Source organism: Microtus pennsylvanicus, chromosome 6, assembly GCF_037038515.1.
Source record: "Microtus pennsylvanicus isolate mMicPen1 chromosome 6, mMicPen1.hap1, whole genome shotgun sequence".
Taxonomy (NCBI): Eukaryota; Metazoa; Chordata; class Mammalia; order Rodentia; family Cricetidae; genus Microtus; species Microtus pennsylvanicus.
Window position 1 is genome coordinate 80,152,353 of NC_134584.1, and position 13,273 is coordinate 80,165,625.

Consider the following 13,273-nt stretch of genomic DNA (forward strand, 5'->3'; position numbering starts at 1 on the left):
AGCAGGGACTGGAACAATCCTGCCACTCACTCAGGAGGATGCAGCTGTCTCGGGAAGGGACAGCAGGACTCAAACAGGCCATCCTCTTCTGCGGCTGTGTGGCTCCTCTTGCTACACGGATATTCTGAAGCATTGGTTCACAGGGTTCCCCCCACACACACCGCAGGCCACGCCCACCATCTCCCCAAGGCAGGGTCCCAGAACACCCCTTCTTACCCGGCATCTGGAAAGGGCTGCCCGGGTCTGAGCTGGTGGGTGAGTGAGGGTAGGTGCTGCTGCTGCTGCCTGGAGAGTTGGGGTAGCTGCTGGTGGGCGAGTGAGGGAACGGGTGGCTGCTGGGCTGCTGGAAGGAGTCTGGAAACGTAGCGTTCAGCGGCATGTGCGGCTCGTTTTGTCCCAGGTTGCGGAACTGCGCCAGGAGGCTGTGCTGAGGGTTATACTCACTGTGCCTGGGAACCAGTACGGGAGGCAGGACTGGGAACAGAGAGACAAATGAGAAAGGTGAAAATCGATAATTACCTCACAGTAAGCGAGGTCAGATGACCTGAACTCCATCCTGCTATCAGAAGGATAGTGACTCTCTGCTCCAGAGTACAGCCTAGATCACAGGACCCCAGCCTCCGGGCAGCGCCGCTGGCCTGCTGGCCTGCTGGCCTGCTGACCCAGGGAAGCCTCAAGACACAGTTTCAGATTAAAGTTAATTGCTTTATTCCATTTTTAATTTTTCTACTCACAAAAACCCTAAAGCATATTTCACACTATACATCACCAGCTAGCCGGATAGCTTCATGGTTAAAAGGGTTTGTCATACAGCTGGAAGACCTGAGTTTGATCCCTGGGATTCAGGTAAAGGTGAAAGGTCAGAGTAGATTCCACAAAGCTGGTCTGACCTCTACATGTGCACCCCTCCAAGCCCCCCCCCCACACGGGCACTGTGGCATACACCCACAATTCCAGTATTCAGGAGGGCAGCTAAGGCAAAGGGATTGGAGCTTGGTGTCCAGCCTGGGCCACTCCGTTTACATATGTACATATTGCCACCGATACTCTCGCTTAAAGGTCTGCTAAAATCTGAGTTAATATGTATTAAATGATATTATTACCATTAAGTGTTTGAATCAACACATTAATTTCTTTAAAATAAAAAGCAGTAAACTGTGATCATGTGACATCCAAAGGCCAGAGAAGGAGGTTAGTGACGTGGCCTCTGATGTTCGGGGATGTCCTGGCAGCCATACTTAGAAGCATCCTTTCTGCAAGGATCTGGATGCATGGACTCACTTCTCCATGGTCCTCGACACCACACAAGAGGGCCAAGGAGGACGCAGAAGCTAGTTACATTTGCCAACTAAAAACGCCAAGACGGGGGTCAAAGAGTCGGTACCCAGACAAAAAGAGTTGCCCGCTGAAAGCCAAGAGCCTGAGGTGATGAAAAATCAGCACAGCTAACTCCAGAAAACCCTGGCAGAGCCACCACCATATGGCAACCCTCGAGGAACGGGCTGCCTACCGCTGATTATAGAACCCTACCCAGGAGAGTGCCCGTAGGCCCCAGATCTCCTCCAAGGTCACCAGGTGGCTCCCCTTAGTGGCAAAGACCTTCCGAAGCCCTCCTGTCTTGTGGTCTCGAAATGAGAGAAAAGCGGCATGTATTAAAACTGAGCAAGAGGAGGAAGGTGATTTAAACTGGCTACTGTGAACAGTGACCAGGACCCCGTGCATTTCCCTAAAGAAACGCCCAGTGACATTGGAAATGGAGTTGACTTCGGGGCTTTCCAGGAACCCTCTTCCTGCCTGACGGTGAGTGCTTCTACTGGAAGGCATTCGGAACACATGGATTATCACTGACTTAGCTGCGAACTGTTGGTAAAACAGATTGGGAAGTATTAAAATTCCTCATCCTCTTCCCTTCTCCTGCTCCAAACCCTTCCCACCCCACCCTGGGGTTCTCTGAGAGCAGGTGATGGATGCTGTGTGCCCCTGAACTCCACAGTGGTCAAGAGTAACTGCTACACTGCAGGCCTAAGTTCCACACATACAGGCAACCATCACTGACATGGTAACCCTTGATGCAATCACATATGAGTGATTTTACAGACGGCCTCTCAACATGGGTTCCCAACAGTTCTTTATAGTTAAACCCTGCGATTCTTGGCTACCATGCTACGCAGCTGACATTATGCCCTTCTCTGGGTACAAACCCAGTGGCCAATGACATATGCCTGCTTCCTTTCGACTGCTTGGTTAGACTATTGCCCAGTTCACCCACCATCCACAGCTAATCCTCCAACTGAGTAAACCTTCCACTTCTCACCAGACTTCACCAACTCTGAATGTAGATTTTGCTTGAATCAGCATTTGCTCAGATGGGATGGTTCTTTCCTTCTATTGTCCTTACTTTTCCGTCAGAATTCTCCCATGAGGAGGGGTTCCCCATTTCCCGCCTCCTGCTCGTCTATGACAGCCACTGACATGGGTCTGTGAGTTCCTGAGAAATGGGCTGACACATTCCTGCTCTTGTGTATTCTTGTGGTTCACCGTGTCCCACCACGGGCCACTGCTTGCTCTTTTCGTCTTTTCAAGCACGCTGCCACTCTTGAGGCATTTCTCTCTCCAGCTTTTCAAAGTGTCCTGGCTTCTGCCTCGCTTCTCCCTCCTCATCCCCGGGGCCCTGGTTCTAAGTTGTGTGCGTGCACACGGGGACGTGAGCAGAAAAGCTTTGCAAGTGCTCTCCCTAAGCCCAACCCATGTCCACCAACTTTTTATTTGCCTTCCTATTATATATTTATTATTTTAGATTTATTTTTTTATTTTATATTTATTATTATAGATTTATCTGTGTTTATCTTTTGGAATTTTTAAAACAGGATCTCATGTAGACAGGTTAGGGTTAGCCTCAAATTTGTAGCTGAAGATGACTCTGAACTCCTGGTTCCCCTGCCTCCACTTCTTCTACACAGGGATTATTATAGATATGAGTCAACCTGCCTATCCCAGTCCCCATATATTCATGAATCCCTTAAATTCACTAATTTTTTTCAAAACTACTATAGTCATATCATCTTATGAACTACACCTAGGGATTTATTTTCTTTCTAAATTTATTTTTATGTGTAAAATACTTGGACTCATTTCCATTTGCTCAAAATTTGTCTGGGTCAGACTCCCACCTTCAGCGTTGAGCTAGCTTATCTGTTGGTGGTGCTGACTTCCCCAATTCTTTGTAAATCTAGAAAACACTAAGCGGTTCTGAAGGTCAGAACAATCCCTCTCCCATCCCTTCTGTTCATTTCCCTCATTCTAACCTCCGCACAGGGCAGCTACGGGGTTCTTGTTTCTTCACTCTTCTCGCCCGTGTGTTATGAATTTGAGGTTAGAAAGTCTTGTATGCCCATGCTAAATGGGAGAGCTCACCCCTGCACCCTTCTGGGCTGTGCAGAGTTTCCCAATTTATTTACGTTTTATTTGTGGTATGAGGAATGTATCTCACTTCATCTTTTTCTGAATGGTTGGTTAGCAAGCCACCTTAAATGCCACTGATTAAGAGCCCATCTCTGTCCTGCAGACTGAGCTGCTACCTTTTCTATAGTCTCCTGTCTATGCTGTATGTTCTCAGACAGTTTCTTCTGCTCTAGTCTGTGTCCATGCCACTGTGTTTTGCTGTTGTTAATGTTTTTTAATTACATTTTGGTAACTGTGTGTGTTTATTTTTGGTTTTTCAAGACAGAGTTTCTCTGTGTAACCCTAGCTGTCCTAGAACTCATTCTGTAGACCAGGCTGGCCTTGAACTCAAAGGGGTCATCTGCGTCTGCCTGCTGAGTGCTGGAATTTAAGGCACGCACCACCACCTCCTGGCCACACCACTGTGTTAATGAAAGGGGTTTCCATGGCTGGCAGGCCCAGCTCCTCAGAGTTCAGCTGCACGTTTCTCTTTCCTAATAGCTTTAGCCACCACCCTGTATGCCTTTGGAAACAATGAAGTTCCTGAGTCCTTACTGAGATGCCACCACACTGACAGGTCAACGTAAAGAGCAGTACCTTGGTGCAGAAATGCCCTCTTTAGAATAAGAAGAGCCGGACAAGAGGTGGAGGCAGGGGGATAGGAATGCAAAGCTAATCCAGACAAGAGGTGGAGGCAGGGGGATGAGGGTGCAAAGCTAGTCCAGATAAGAGGTAGAGGCAGGGGGATGAGGGTGCAAAGTTAGTCCGGACTACAGAATGAGTGCTAGGCCAGTGTGAACAAGTGAGTGAAACTCTGCTCAAAAACAAACAAACAAACAAACAAACTGGCCCAGTGGTTAAGAGTGCACACTGCTCTTCCACTTCCTAGCATGGACATTGGACATGGATAACTCCATCTCCAAGGGCTCCTCTCCTGGACTCCGTGGTCTCCTGCACACATGTGCAAAGTTAGAGAAAGCCAAGGGTATATAGCTTAGCATACATGAGGGCCCAGCTTCACCCCCAGGACTGGGGAAACAGAAGCACTACGAAGGTCTGTTGACGTCTACTGTGGCTCTGTGATTTGTAGACACTGTCTGCATTAGTTTCCTAGAGCAGCGGGAATAAACACCAGAGAGTAGAGACTGGAATAACAGAATGCATTTTCCTGTGGCCCTGGAGGGCAAACGCCTGAGATGAAGGTACCGGTGGGCTGGCTTCAGCTGAGACCTCTGTCCTCGGCTCCCAATGGCATTCCAGCCCCGTGTTTCTCTGCACAGCCTAACCCTGTCTTGTAAGGATGTTAGCTCCTCACAATGCCTTCATCTCCATTTATCTTTTCCTTAAAGGCCCTGTCTCTAAAACCAACATTCCGTGGTCCTTGGGGTTAGAGCTTCAACATGAATTTAGGGACACACGCAACCCAGTCCGTACAGGTGCACACGGCATCTTCCAACTTCTCATACCTCAAACTCCACTGAAGGGCAGCATGCGTGGTTTGGAACTGCAACCCTTGCATTTCTGGAAACGCTTCTTGATGTAAGACACCTTTGAGAAGCCAGATCCCAAACCTGCTTCCTAAACATTGTCAGCAACCTGTGCTTTCTGCTTCAGCCCTGAGGCTTATCCTTGGATGTGGAGCCTAATGGTTTTACTAAGCTTCATCTCTGAGCTGATCGGGTCATATGTTCAGAGAACCCTGCCTGCTTGGATGAGTGGGGCCTTTCTCCCCACCTTCCCACCTAGCTAACAACTGCCTGGAGTCTGTCTGTCTCTCTGTCTCGTGTGTGTGTGTGTGTGTGTGTGTGTGTGTAGGTTCAGGGACACATGCATGTGGAGGCCAGAAGTTGATATCCACTGTCTTCCTGAATTGCTTTTCCGTTTTGCCTTTTGAGACAAGATCTCTTGCTCAACATGGACTCACCCATCTGGCTGGACTGGCTGGACCTCAAGTTATAGGGTCCTCCTCCCTCGAGCTCCCTGGCGCTGGGATTCCAGGTATGCTGCCTAGGAAGTCTGCTTTGTGTGGGGTGCTGGAGATCTAAACGCAGGTCTGCAGGCTGGTGCAGGGAGCACTTTGCCAACTAAGGAAGGGGAGACACCATCTCTCTGCCAAGTCTATTTTAAAAACAAACTTTAATGATTTAATTATGTATATGTCTATGTGTGTATCTGTGAACATATGTACATGTATGTTAGTGCCAATGCCCTCTAAGGCCAGAGGCATCAGATCCCCTGAAGCTGGAGTTACAAGCAGTTGTAAGCTGCCCAGTGTGGGTGGATTCTCTGTAAGAACAGTGTGTGCTCTTAGCCCCTGAGCCATCTCTTCGGCCCGCTGGCTCAAGTCTGAGGATGTGCTCTCCTCTGGACCTCTGGAAAGACGAAGTCAGAGTCTTCCCTTCCTCGCTGCTGCTCAAACTCTGTATCTCTTCCCATGAAAAACGAAAATTAAAATCCCTTTTCCCGCCAACAGAAAATCAAACGGAGAATAAAACTGCAGGATGCTCAAGTCCGGGGAGGCATTTGTGATTCTGCTGTTGGCCTCTGCTTTTCTGTGTTGCCAAGACACATGGGAAAGGAACGACCAAGAACAGCTAAAATTATACAGCCGAGCTCAACAGCATTCCTGTACACCCCAGATTGGAGCTTTGTCCAGGGATTCAAGCATGGCTTGAAACTCTACACCGAATGGTCACTGGCAACATGTGCTAGTCCAACCTGACCGGTCTTCAGCTGTGCCGGGACCCTCCAAATGTTCTCCAAAAGGCAGCTGGCTTCCGCTTTAACACAAGAGAGTTCTGATGAGACTGCCAGCCTGTTCCCTATGCTTGTCCATGGAGACAGAATGGCAATCAAGCTACCGAAATGCTTCCCGCCTGGTTCTGCAGGAGTGGAGGAGGTGTTTAGCTAGGGGACCTGAGCAGGGTGACTACCTTTGGGACCGGGAGCAACTCACCTGACTTCTGGGCTTTCACACTCCTTACCTCCCCAAAAAGAACATTGCTTTACTCAGACACCCCCATTCTAGATTTGTATGTCTTGGCCATGGCTCGTGGACACCTAATGCTATCAGTATGCCACACAAAGCTCCGCACAAGTAACATCTCAGGACACAGCACTGGGGTTGTCTAAGAGCAGAGAGGTGGCCCGTCCCACCCTGCAGCAGTTCTTATCAAAAGGGTGAGTTGCCTGAGTAGCTGCCTAAGACAGACATCCCTGATAGAGTATACTGGATGACCTTGTGGGCAGAGACCTTCCGTGTAAAGAGGTAGGTGTGAAAGATGGTTTTCAAGTTAATAGTATGTTTATTTATAAAATAAAATTCCTTACTTCAAGATACATCTTGGGAACTGAAGAAATGGTTCTCTGAATCTTAATCAAGGTTAAATTTTAATAGCAATAAACAACAGCGAAAAAAAACCTTTATCTGTCTGTGTGTTCACTGGTGGTGAGCTGAGGGTGGACAGGGTTGAAATATCTGATAAGGTCCCCTGAACTGTGGCAATAAAAGCCAACAGGAGAACAAGGCTGTACCACAGAGTGCTTCACACTGACTTCACAACTGCAGTCTGGGGTGTGCAGGGAAGCAGGCTCAGCCTAGCTAAGGAACTCATTCTGGATCTAGGGAAGCAGGCTCGGCCTAGCTAAGGAACTCATTCGGATCTAGGGAAGCAGGCTCAGCCTAGCTAAGGAACTCATTCTGGATCTAGGGAAGCAGGCTCGGCCTAGCTAAGGAACTCATTCTGGATCTAGGGAAGCAGGCTTGGCCTAGCTAAGGAACTCATTCGGATGTAGGGAAGCAGGCTCAGCCTAGCTAAGGAACTCATTCGGATCTAGGGCCTGATCCAAGCCTGTTCACAACCAGGCCTTACTGCTTAGTCCTTCAAAACTGAGAGGGAGTTGAAAAGCTGCTTCAAAAATTCCCTTTCCAGTTTCTGATTAGGGTGTGTGTGTGTGTGTGTGAAAGGAAGGGAGAAAGAGAGAGACTGGATTGTTTTCCTCAAAGGTTTCTCTACTTTTCGAAGACAGGCTCTTTCACAACCTGGAGCTCACTGTTTTGTCTAGACTGGCTGGGCCAACGAGCCCCCATGACTGCCTGTGTCCCCCCCCCCCGCACTGGGATTACAGCCACAGCATAACTGGAACAAGGGCGCTTCTTTCCAACACACAGCATTTACATGCTAACTGCTGTATCATGTGTTAACTCACCAAACCCCCAACAACCCTGCTCTCACGCATTCCCGTGTTACCCCATGCCGCATGGAAAAGAAAACCCGAGGGTCTGGAGACCTGGCTCTGCGTTAACAACGTGAACTGTTCTTGCAGAGGACTGTGGAGATTGGCCCCAACACCCTGATCTGGTGGCTCACCTAGCAGGGATCCAATACATTTGGTCTCCATGGGCAACTGCACTCCTATGCACACGTGCACATGCAGACAAACATCATACAGGTAATTAAAAAGGATAAAAATAACTCTTAAATGAAAGTGGAAATGGAGGTATAGGGGGAATAAGTAACTTACCTAAGAATACAGAACCAACAGCCAATGGGGTTGGGTTACCTATGGTCTTACAGATAGTATCCAGTGAATCAGGGTTCAAGCCTGGGCAGTCTGGCTCCACAGTGAGGCTCTGGACCACCTTGGTCTTAAGGAAGTTTCTGAACAGTTGGTTCAGCTACCTAACAATCCACTGAGAGCTTCACAATGACCCCCAAGCAGCTTTGCTTGATGAACAATCACAGTTCAATTAATTAACTCGCTTATTCTGAGTTCAAATTGGATCCCAGCAAATATGCTCTGTGAAGCCGGGACACTGGTTTTCTAATGATGATTACTGCTGAACAGGAAATAAACGTAAACACAACTTCCTCAGCACCCAAGCCTTAGGCGCCAATGCTCCCTACTGCCCGTGTTCGGCCAGTCCGCAGGCTGGCTACCACAGGCATTTTAGGCACATTCTCCAACACTTATAACTCTGGGTGTCTGGCTCCTTTGCTAAAGAGAAGCCAACCGCTTCCTGGTTGTTGTGAAGCAGTCCCACGCGGGGCTAAGTGGCGTGGATTTGAACTTGGGTTCTAGCTCTGCAGCTTCAAGTTGTTCATTACTCCGCCTCTACATCTCAGCAGTCCTTGGCACCTGCTCCCTAGGCCAGAAATACACGAAAACATATGTGTGGTAGTGAACACGGTAGGGCGGGACGTGAGCAACGAGACTCGCTGTCACTCCGTGCCCATTACCGCTAGTCTTCGGAGGACTTCCTCACAGAGACCTGTTCACATCACAAATTTCATTCTACTCTATGCACGGTGCAGAGATTTCTGCACTGTCCTCAAGAATGTCCTATGCAGAGGGGCCTCATCACGCACTGTGATTAAAAGAACTTCACGCCAGCCCTGAAGAGATGGTCAGTCTCAACCTTCGCCTTCTCCAACAGGTCAGCAGCCAGAGACCCTCAAGGAAGACACATGAGCAGCCCTCGGAAGACATGTGAGCGCCCCTCAAAGACACGTGAGTGGCCCTCAAAGCAAGTGAGTAGCCCTCAAAGACACGTGAGTGGCCCCCGGAAGACAAGCGAGTGGCCCATGGTCAAACTGCCCAGGCTGAGTGGACACCTAAGCCGGCTCATCCCCTATCGTGTCTTTACATCATTACTACAGGCAATTGGTATCTTCTTTACATGGCCTTTCTCTGTCCTAACTCCTAAGGGATTCCACACTATCGGTCTACGTGGGCTGATGTCCTCTCACTGATGTTACATGTGAGGTTTCGGGATTTCTGAGCCATCACCACCAATGGTTTACAATCTAGTTCTGTTTTAAGGACTTCTTGATCAAGTGGCCGTCTCTCTTGCTACCGTGTACGTAAGCTTCTGACCGACTCTCCTATCTGCCCTCCTATCTGGTCGTAGTACTCCTGGGATTACAGGCGTGGGCTTTTTAGGGGCTTCTTGAAAGAATTTGCCTTTAAAGAAGAAACAAAACAAAACACCCTGTGGGTTCCAGCTGCAGAAACAGTAAGGAAGACCCTACCTCAGAAGCAAGGTGGAAGGAGAAAGGCGGCTGGTGAGATGTCATCCTCTGACCTCTGCATAGACTGGGCCAACCCTGTGCTCCTCCCACAGAACAGATGAGACGCCTTCATATTTTCTTCCCATGCCTTGTTCTGACTGAAGCTTTCGGAGGTGGGATGGAGCGGGAGGTCTCTGTGTCATCTAATGGTTTGTTGGGATTCTTTTGCTAACACAAACTTAACCAAAAATCATTCGTTCATTTATTTGACTCATGGGGTTCCAGCCGTTTCTCGGCGGCTGGCTGGGTTCTATGGACCTGTGGTGACACAGCACATTACAGCTGGAGCACCCAGTGGACCAAAGCTGCATCCTCAGTGACCTACCTTCCACGAGGCACCACCAGACTGACCCAGTCCTGCTTCTGTGTGATGGCAGTGCCATATTTGCTAATTTTCCTTGGTCTTAGCCATTCATCTATTTTTCTTGGCCGTTTCATTAACAATATTCATTTACTTTATTCTTCCTCTACCTAAAAACTGGTTCCAGTCCTTTGTACAGAGCTGTGGGATGGCCTGGGAGCCTGAAGACCTGATTCCATCCAGAGAATCCACAGAACACCAGGCACGATGACTCCTAACTCTCTCCCACACGCTGGGGAGGCCTAGACGGGAGGACCCCCGAAGCTCACAGGCCTGAGCTCACAGAGAATCAAGCCTGGTGATTATCAACCGGTATCAAGAATTTTATATTTTTTTTTGGCGAATACTAAATTTTAAGTTATGTTTGTGGTATTGCTAAGGGACTGTTGCAAAGGAAGTAGAATGTGTTCCTGAGAATGACACCCAAGGTTGTGCTCTGGCCTTCAAATGCACACACACACATAAAAAAATCCCTGGGATGACAGACACGTGAACTTGTCTGCATTGTACCATGGGCCAGCGTTAGTTGGAACGCGGTGTCCAGGTGTGTCACAATTGAGGAAGTCTTGTCAGTGCTCGTCTGAAGTTTAGGGGTCAAGTTCATCCTCCATCCACACCTGCCGTTCAATTCAGCATACGCTACTAAAATTCCGTGCCCGTCTTTTCTGGGGGCACAGTTCCCGTAGAGCCTTGTGTTTATTAAAATGTCAGAAGGAACAGAAATTTGGGTGTACTGGAAGGCAGTGCATGCTGTCTTGTTTTAATTTTTATAGTTAGTATAGTTAATTTACCTCCAATTTTCATAATCTTTGTAATGAACATATCTTGGTATCTGACTTATAACTTAGCCTTCAAGCAAGGTCAATACTGCTCCCCACCCCCACCGCAGCAAACGTACCACACAGGCGCTCTGAGTTGTTATTATTTTGTTTTTCAAGACAGGGCTTCTCTGCGTAGCCCTGACTGTCCTGGAACTAGTTCTGTAGACCAGGCTAGCCTCGAATTCACAGAGATCTGCTTGTTTCTGGTTCCCGAGTGCTAGGATTAAAGTCATGCCCCACTACCACCACCCGGCTCACAGAATACTTTTTGAGACCATTACGAATTCAGCCCTATGCAGCCCCCAGCGTCTGAAGGGATACTGTCAAATTAAAACAGTCTGTGGCATCCTCAGGACCACTCAGTTTACTTCCTTCCTTGGCGTCGATTTCCTCTGCCCCATTCCTGCTTGGCAATAACGGATCTTTCTCCAGTTCTGTAACATTTAAAACATTCTTCCAGGTAAAATTTACCAAGCCACAAATTACAGGATGAACGGACAGCTGGAGCTGAAGCCCATATTTAGCTGACAGGTGAGGAGGATTTTCAGTGTATTTCCATTTTCAGCAGCCAGCAGCATTCTTTCTCCAACAATTAAAACAGAAATCTCAGACTGCATTTATTTAGGGGGATGGTGTCTTATGAGACAGACTCTTACTTTGGAGTCCCAAACTCACAACTTCTTGCCTCAGCCTCTCGAGGGCTAGGAATATGGGTATGTACTGGCACACCTGACAACAACCTCAGGATTGAAGGCTCAGGTTCGATAAGGACTTTCCCAGTGAAGTTCAAAAAAAAATCATAATAATTTTAAAGAACCACATGAGGAAAAAGAAGAGGCCAGCAGCCAGGAAACCCCCATTCAGGCACTTTGAGAGCAGCGGACAGGAGCCGCACGGTCGTCTCAGTACCACAATTAGGTGACTTACTCAGCCTTGGTCAGCAGATACTTTGGGAAAAGAAAAAGAGAAGCACTATTTAATCCGACCACTAATAAGCAGCCTCCACTCGGAAGGCTAGTAAAAGTCCGGCAGACAGTGGACAGCCACAGCAGCGGCAGGGCCAGTCTCAGAAGTCTGGGGACTCTGTTTCCTGTGAGCGAGAGAACAATCCCAACATGTCCTTGAGAGATGTATCTTTCAATGATGGCCAGAGGACAGCCTCTCCACGGAGGGTCTCTGCTTTGCGCCTGTGGTGCCCACCCCTCCACCCTCCACACACACACACACACACACACACACACACACACACACACACACCCCGCCGAAGCTAGAGTGAACAGGAGAGGCACAGTGTCTCTGAAAGTGCGGCCGTTTCCCGACCATCGTTTTTACACTATTTTATTTGTAACAAAATACAAGCCACGGGTTAAGAAGAAATTGTAGTTACTTAAATTGATGAAATTATTTTGCGGCAAAGAAATAGAAAGCAAGGATACTCAAAGGAACAATGACAAAATCTGCAAGAGACAAACGAAAACAGTCGATTGTCTTTCTCTCAGTCTCAACCTTGAGGACTACCTGAAGGAAAAGTCTAGAAAGAGCCAGCCAATTTCCTATCTGCATCAGAACAGAAAACTCCCGAATGCTGAACGACTTCAAAGACCAATTCACGGGCACCTTGTGAATGGACAAACTCTCCAGGAGAGTGGGGCAGTGAGTGGCTGTCATGTGATCACACACACGGACTCTAAGGACACAAAAGACCCAAGCAGCACGAAAGACCCGAGTCAAGAGCCTAGTATATTTACACCAAATACATCTCAGCCTTGCCCTCAAAGGACCTCTAGGGCTGTCCTGTAGGCGGCTCCTGAGACTTGTGGCTGAAGAGGAGAAAGAATAGGAAGCTCAGAGTCCCGCTTACTCGCCCCACCTCAGCAAGTTACTAAGTAACAGAACTGCACCAGGAATGGCTTCCTTTTCATCTTACATCAGCAAGGAAATGACCAAAGAGAGGAAGACGGTTTCCAAAGGCTGCAGACAAGTTGAAAACTCATTCTAGAAAGACAGACGGCTGTATGAATACACTAGTCACGGCATTTTTAGGGATCCACAATCCCTGCTGCTGTGGTAGCTGCCGAGACAGAGAAATTAGCATGCAGGGCCCCGCCCTATGCTTTCTTCACTCAGAGAGTAGCTGAGCAGCAATGGCTGGGCCGTATGTGTGTTCTGAAGAAGCTGGGGTTGGGATGGGAAGGCACACTCTCTCTGGGACAGGAAAACGGTGGGACCAAGTCCCAGCTACACAGATCTCTACTCCCTTCAGGTCTGAAGGAGGAAGGGAAGTGAGCTGTACCCCGAGAGAGAAGGGAGTTACAGAGGAAAAGGCCTTGAGTGCCCGCAGAGAACTCAAGCTCAGAGCCAGTAGAAAACAGAGAAGGAAGTAGGAAAGGCGGCAGGGCTCGCCTAAAGAGCCCTGGGAAAGAGGACCCTGTCAGGGCCACATCTTCATAGCTCACGAGCTATAGAGGGGACGGAGCTGACTAGGTGGGGCTGCAGCAGGGCAGGGCAAGGACACCCCCCCGCCCCCGTGTTCTCATCAGTGACTCAGGTGGAAGAGCACTTTCTGTGTTCAGACCCCT

The 13,273-nt window shown here is 48.6% G+C and overlaps 1 protein-coding gene across 3 annotated transcripts in view; it reads right to left on the reverse strand.

The window, feature by feature from the left end:
- The window catches only part of Smad1 (SMAD family member 1), a 66,123-nt gene that overhangs the window by 22,716 nt on the left and 30,134 nt on the right, over positions 1–13,273 (reverse strand). For all 3 annotated transcript variants that reach the window (XM_075976534.1, XM_075976536.1, XM_075976537.1), the window contains one exon: positions 217–474. In XM_075976534.1, the coding sequence (XP_075832649.1) occupies positions 217–474 (258 nt within the window). The remainder of the gene's footprint in view (positions 1–216; positions 475–13,273) is intronic.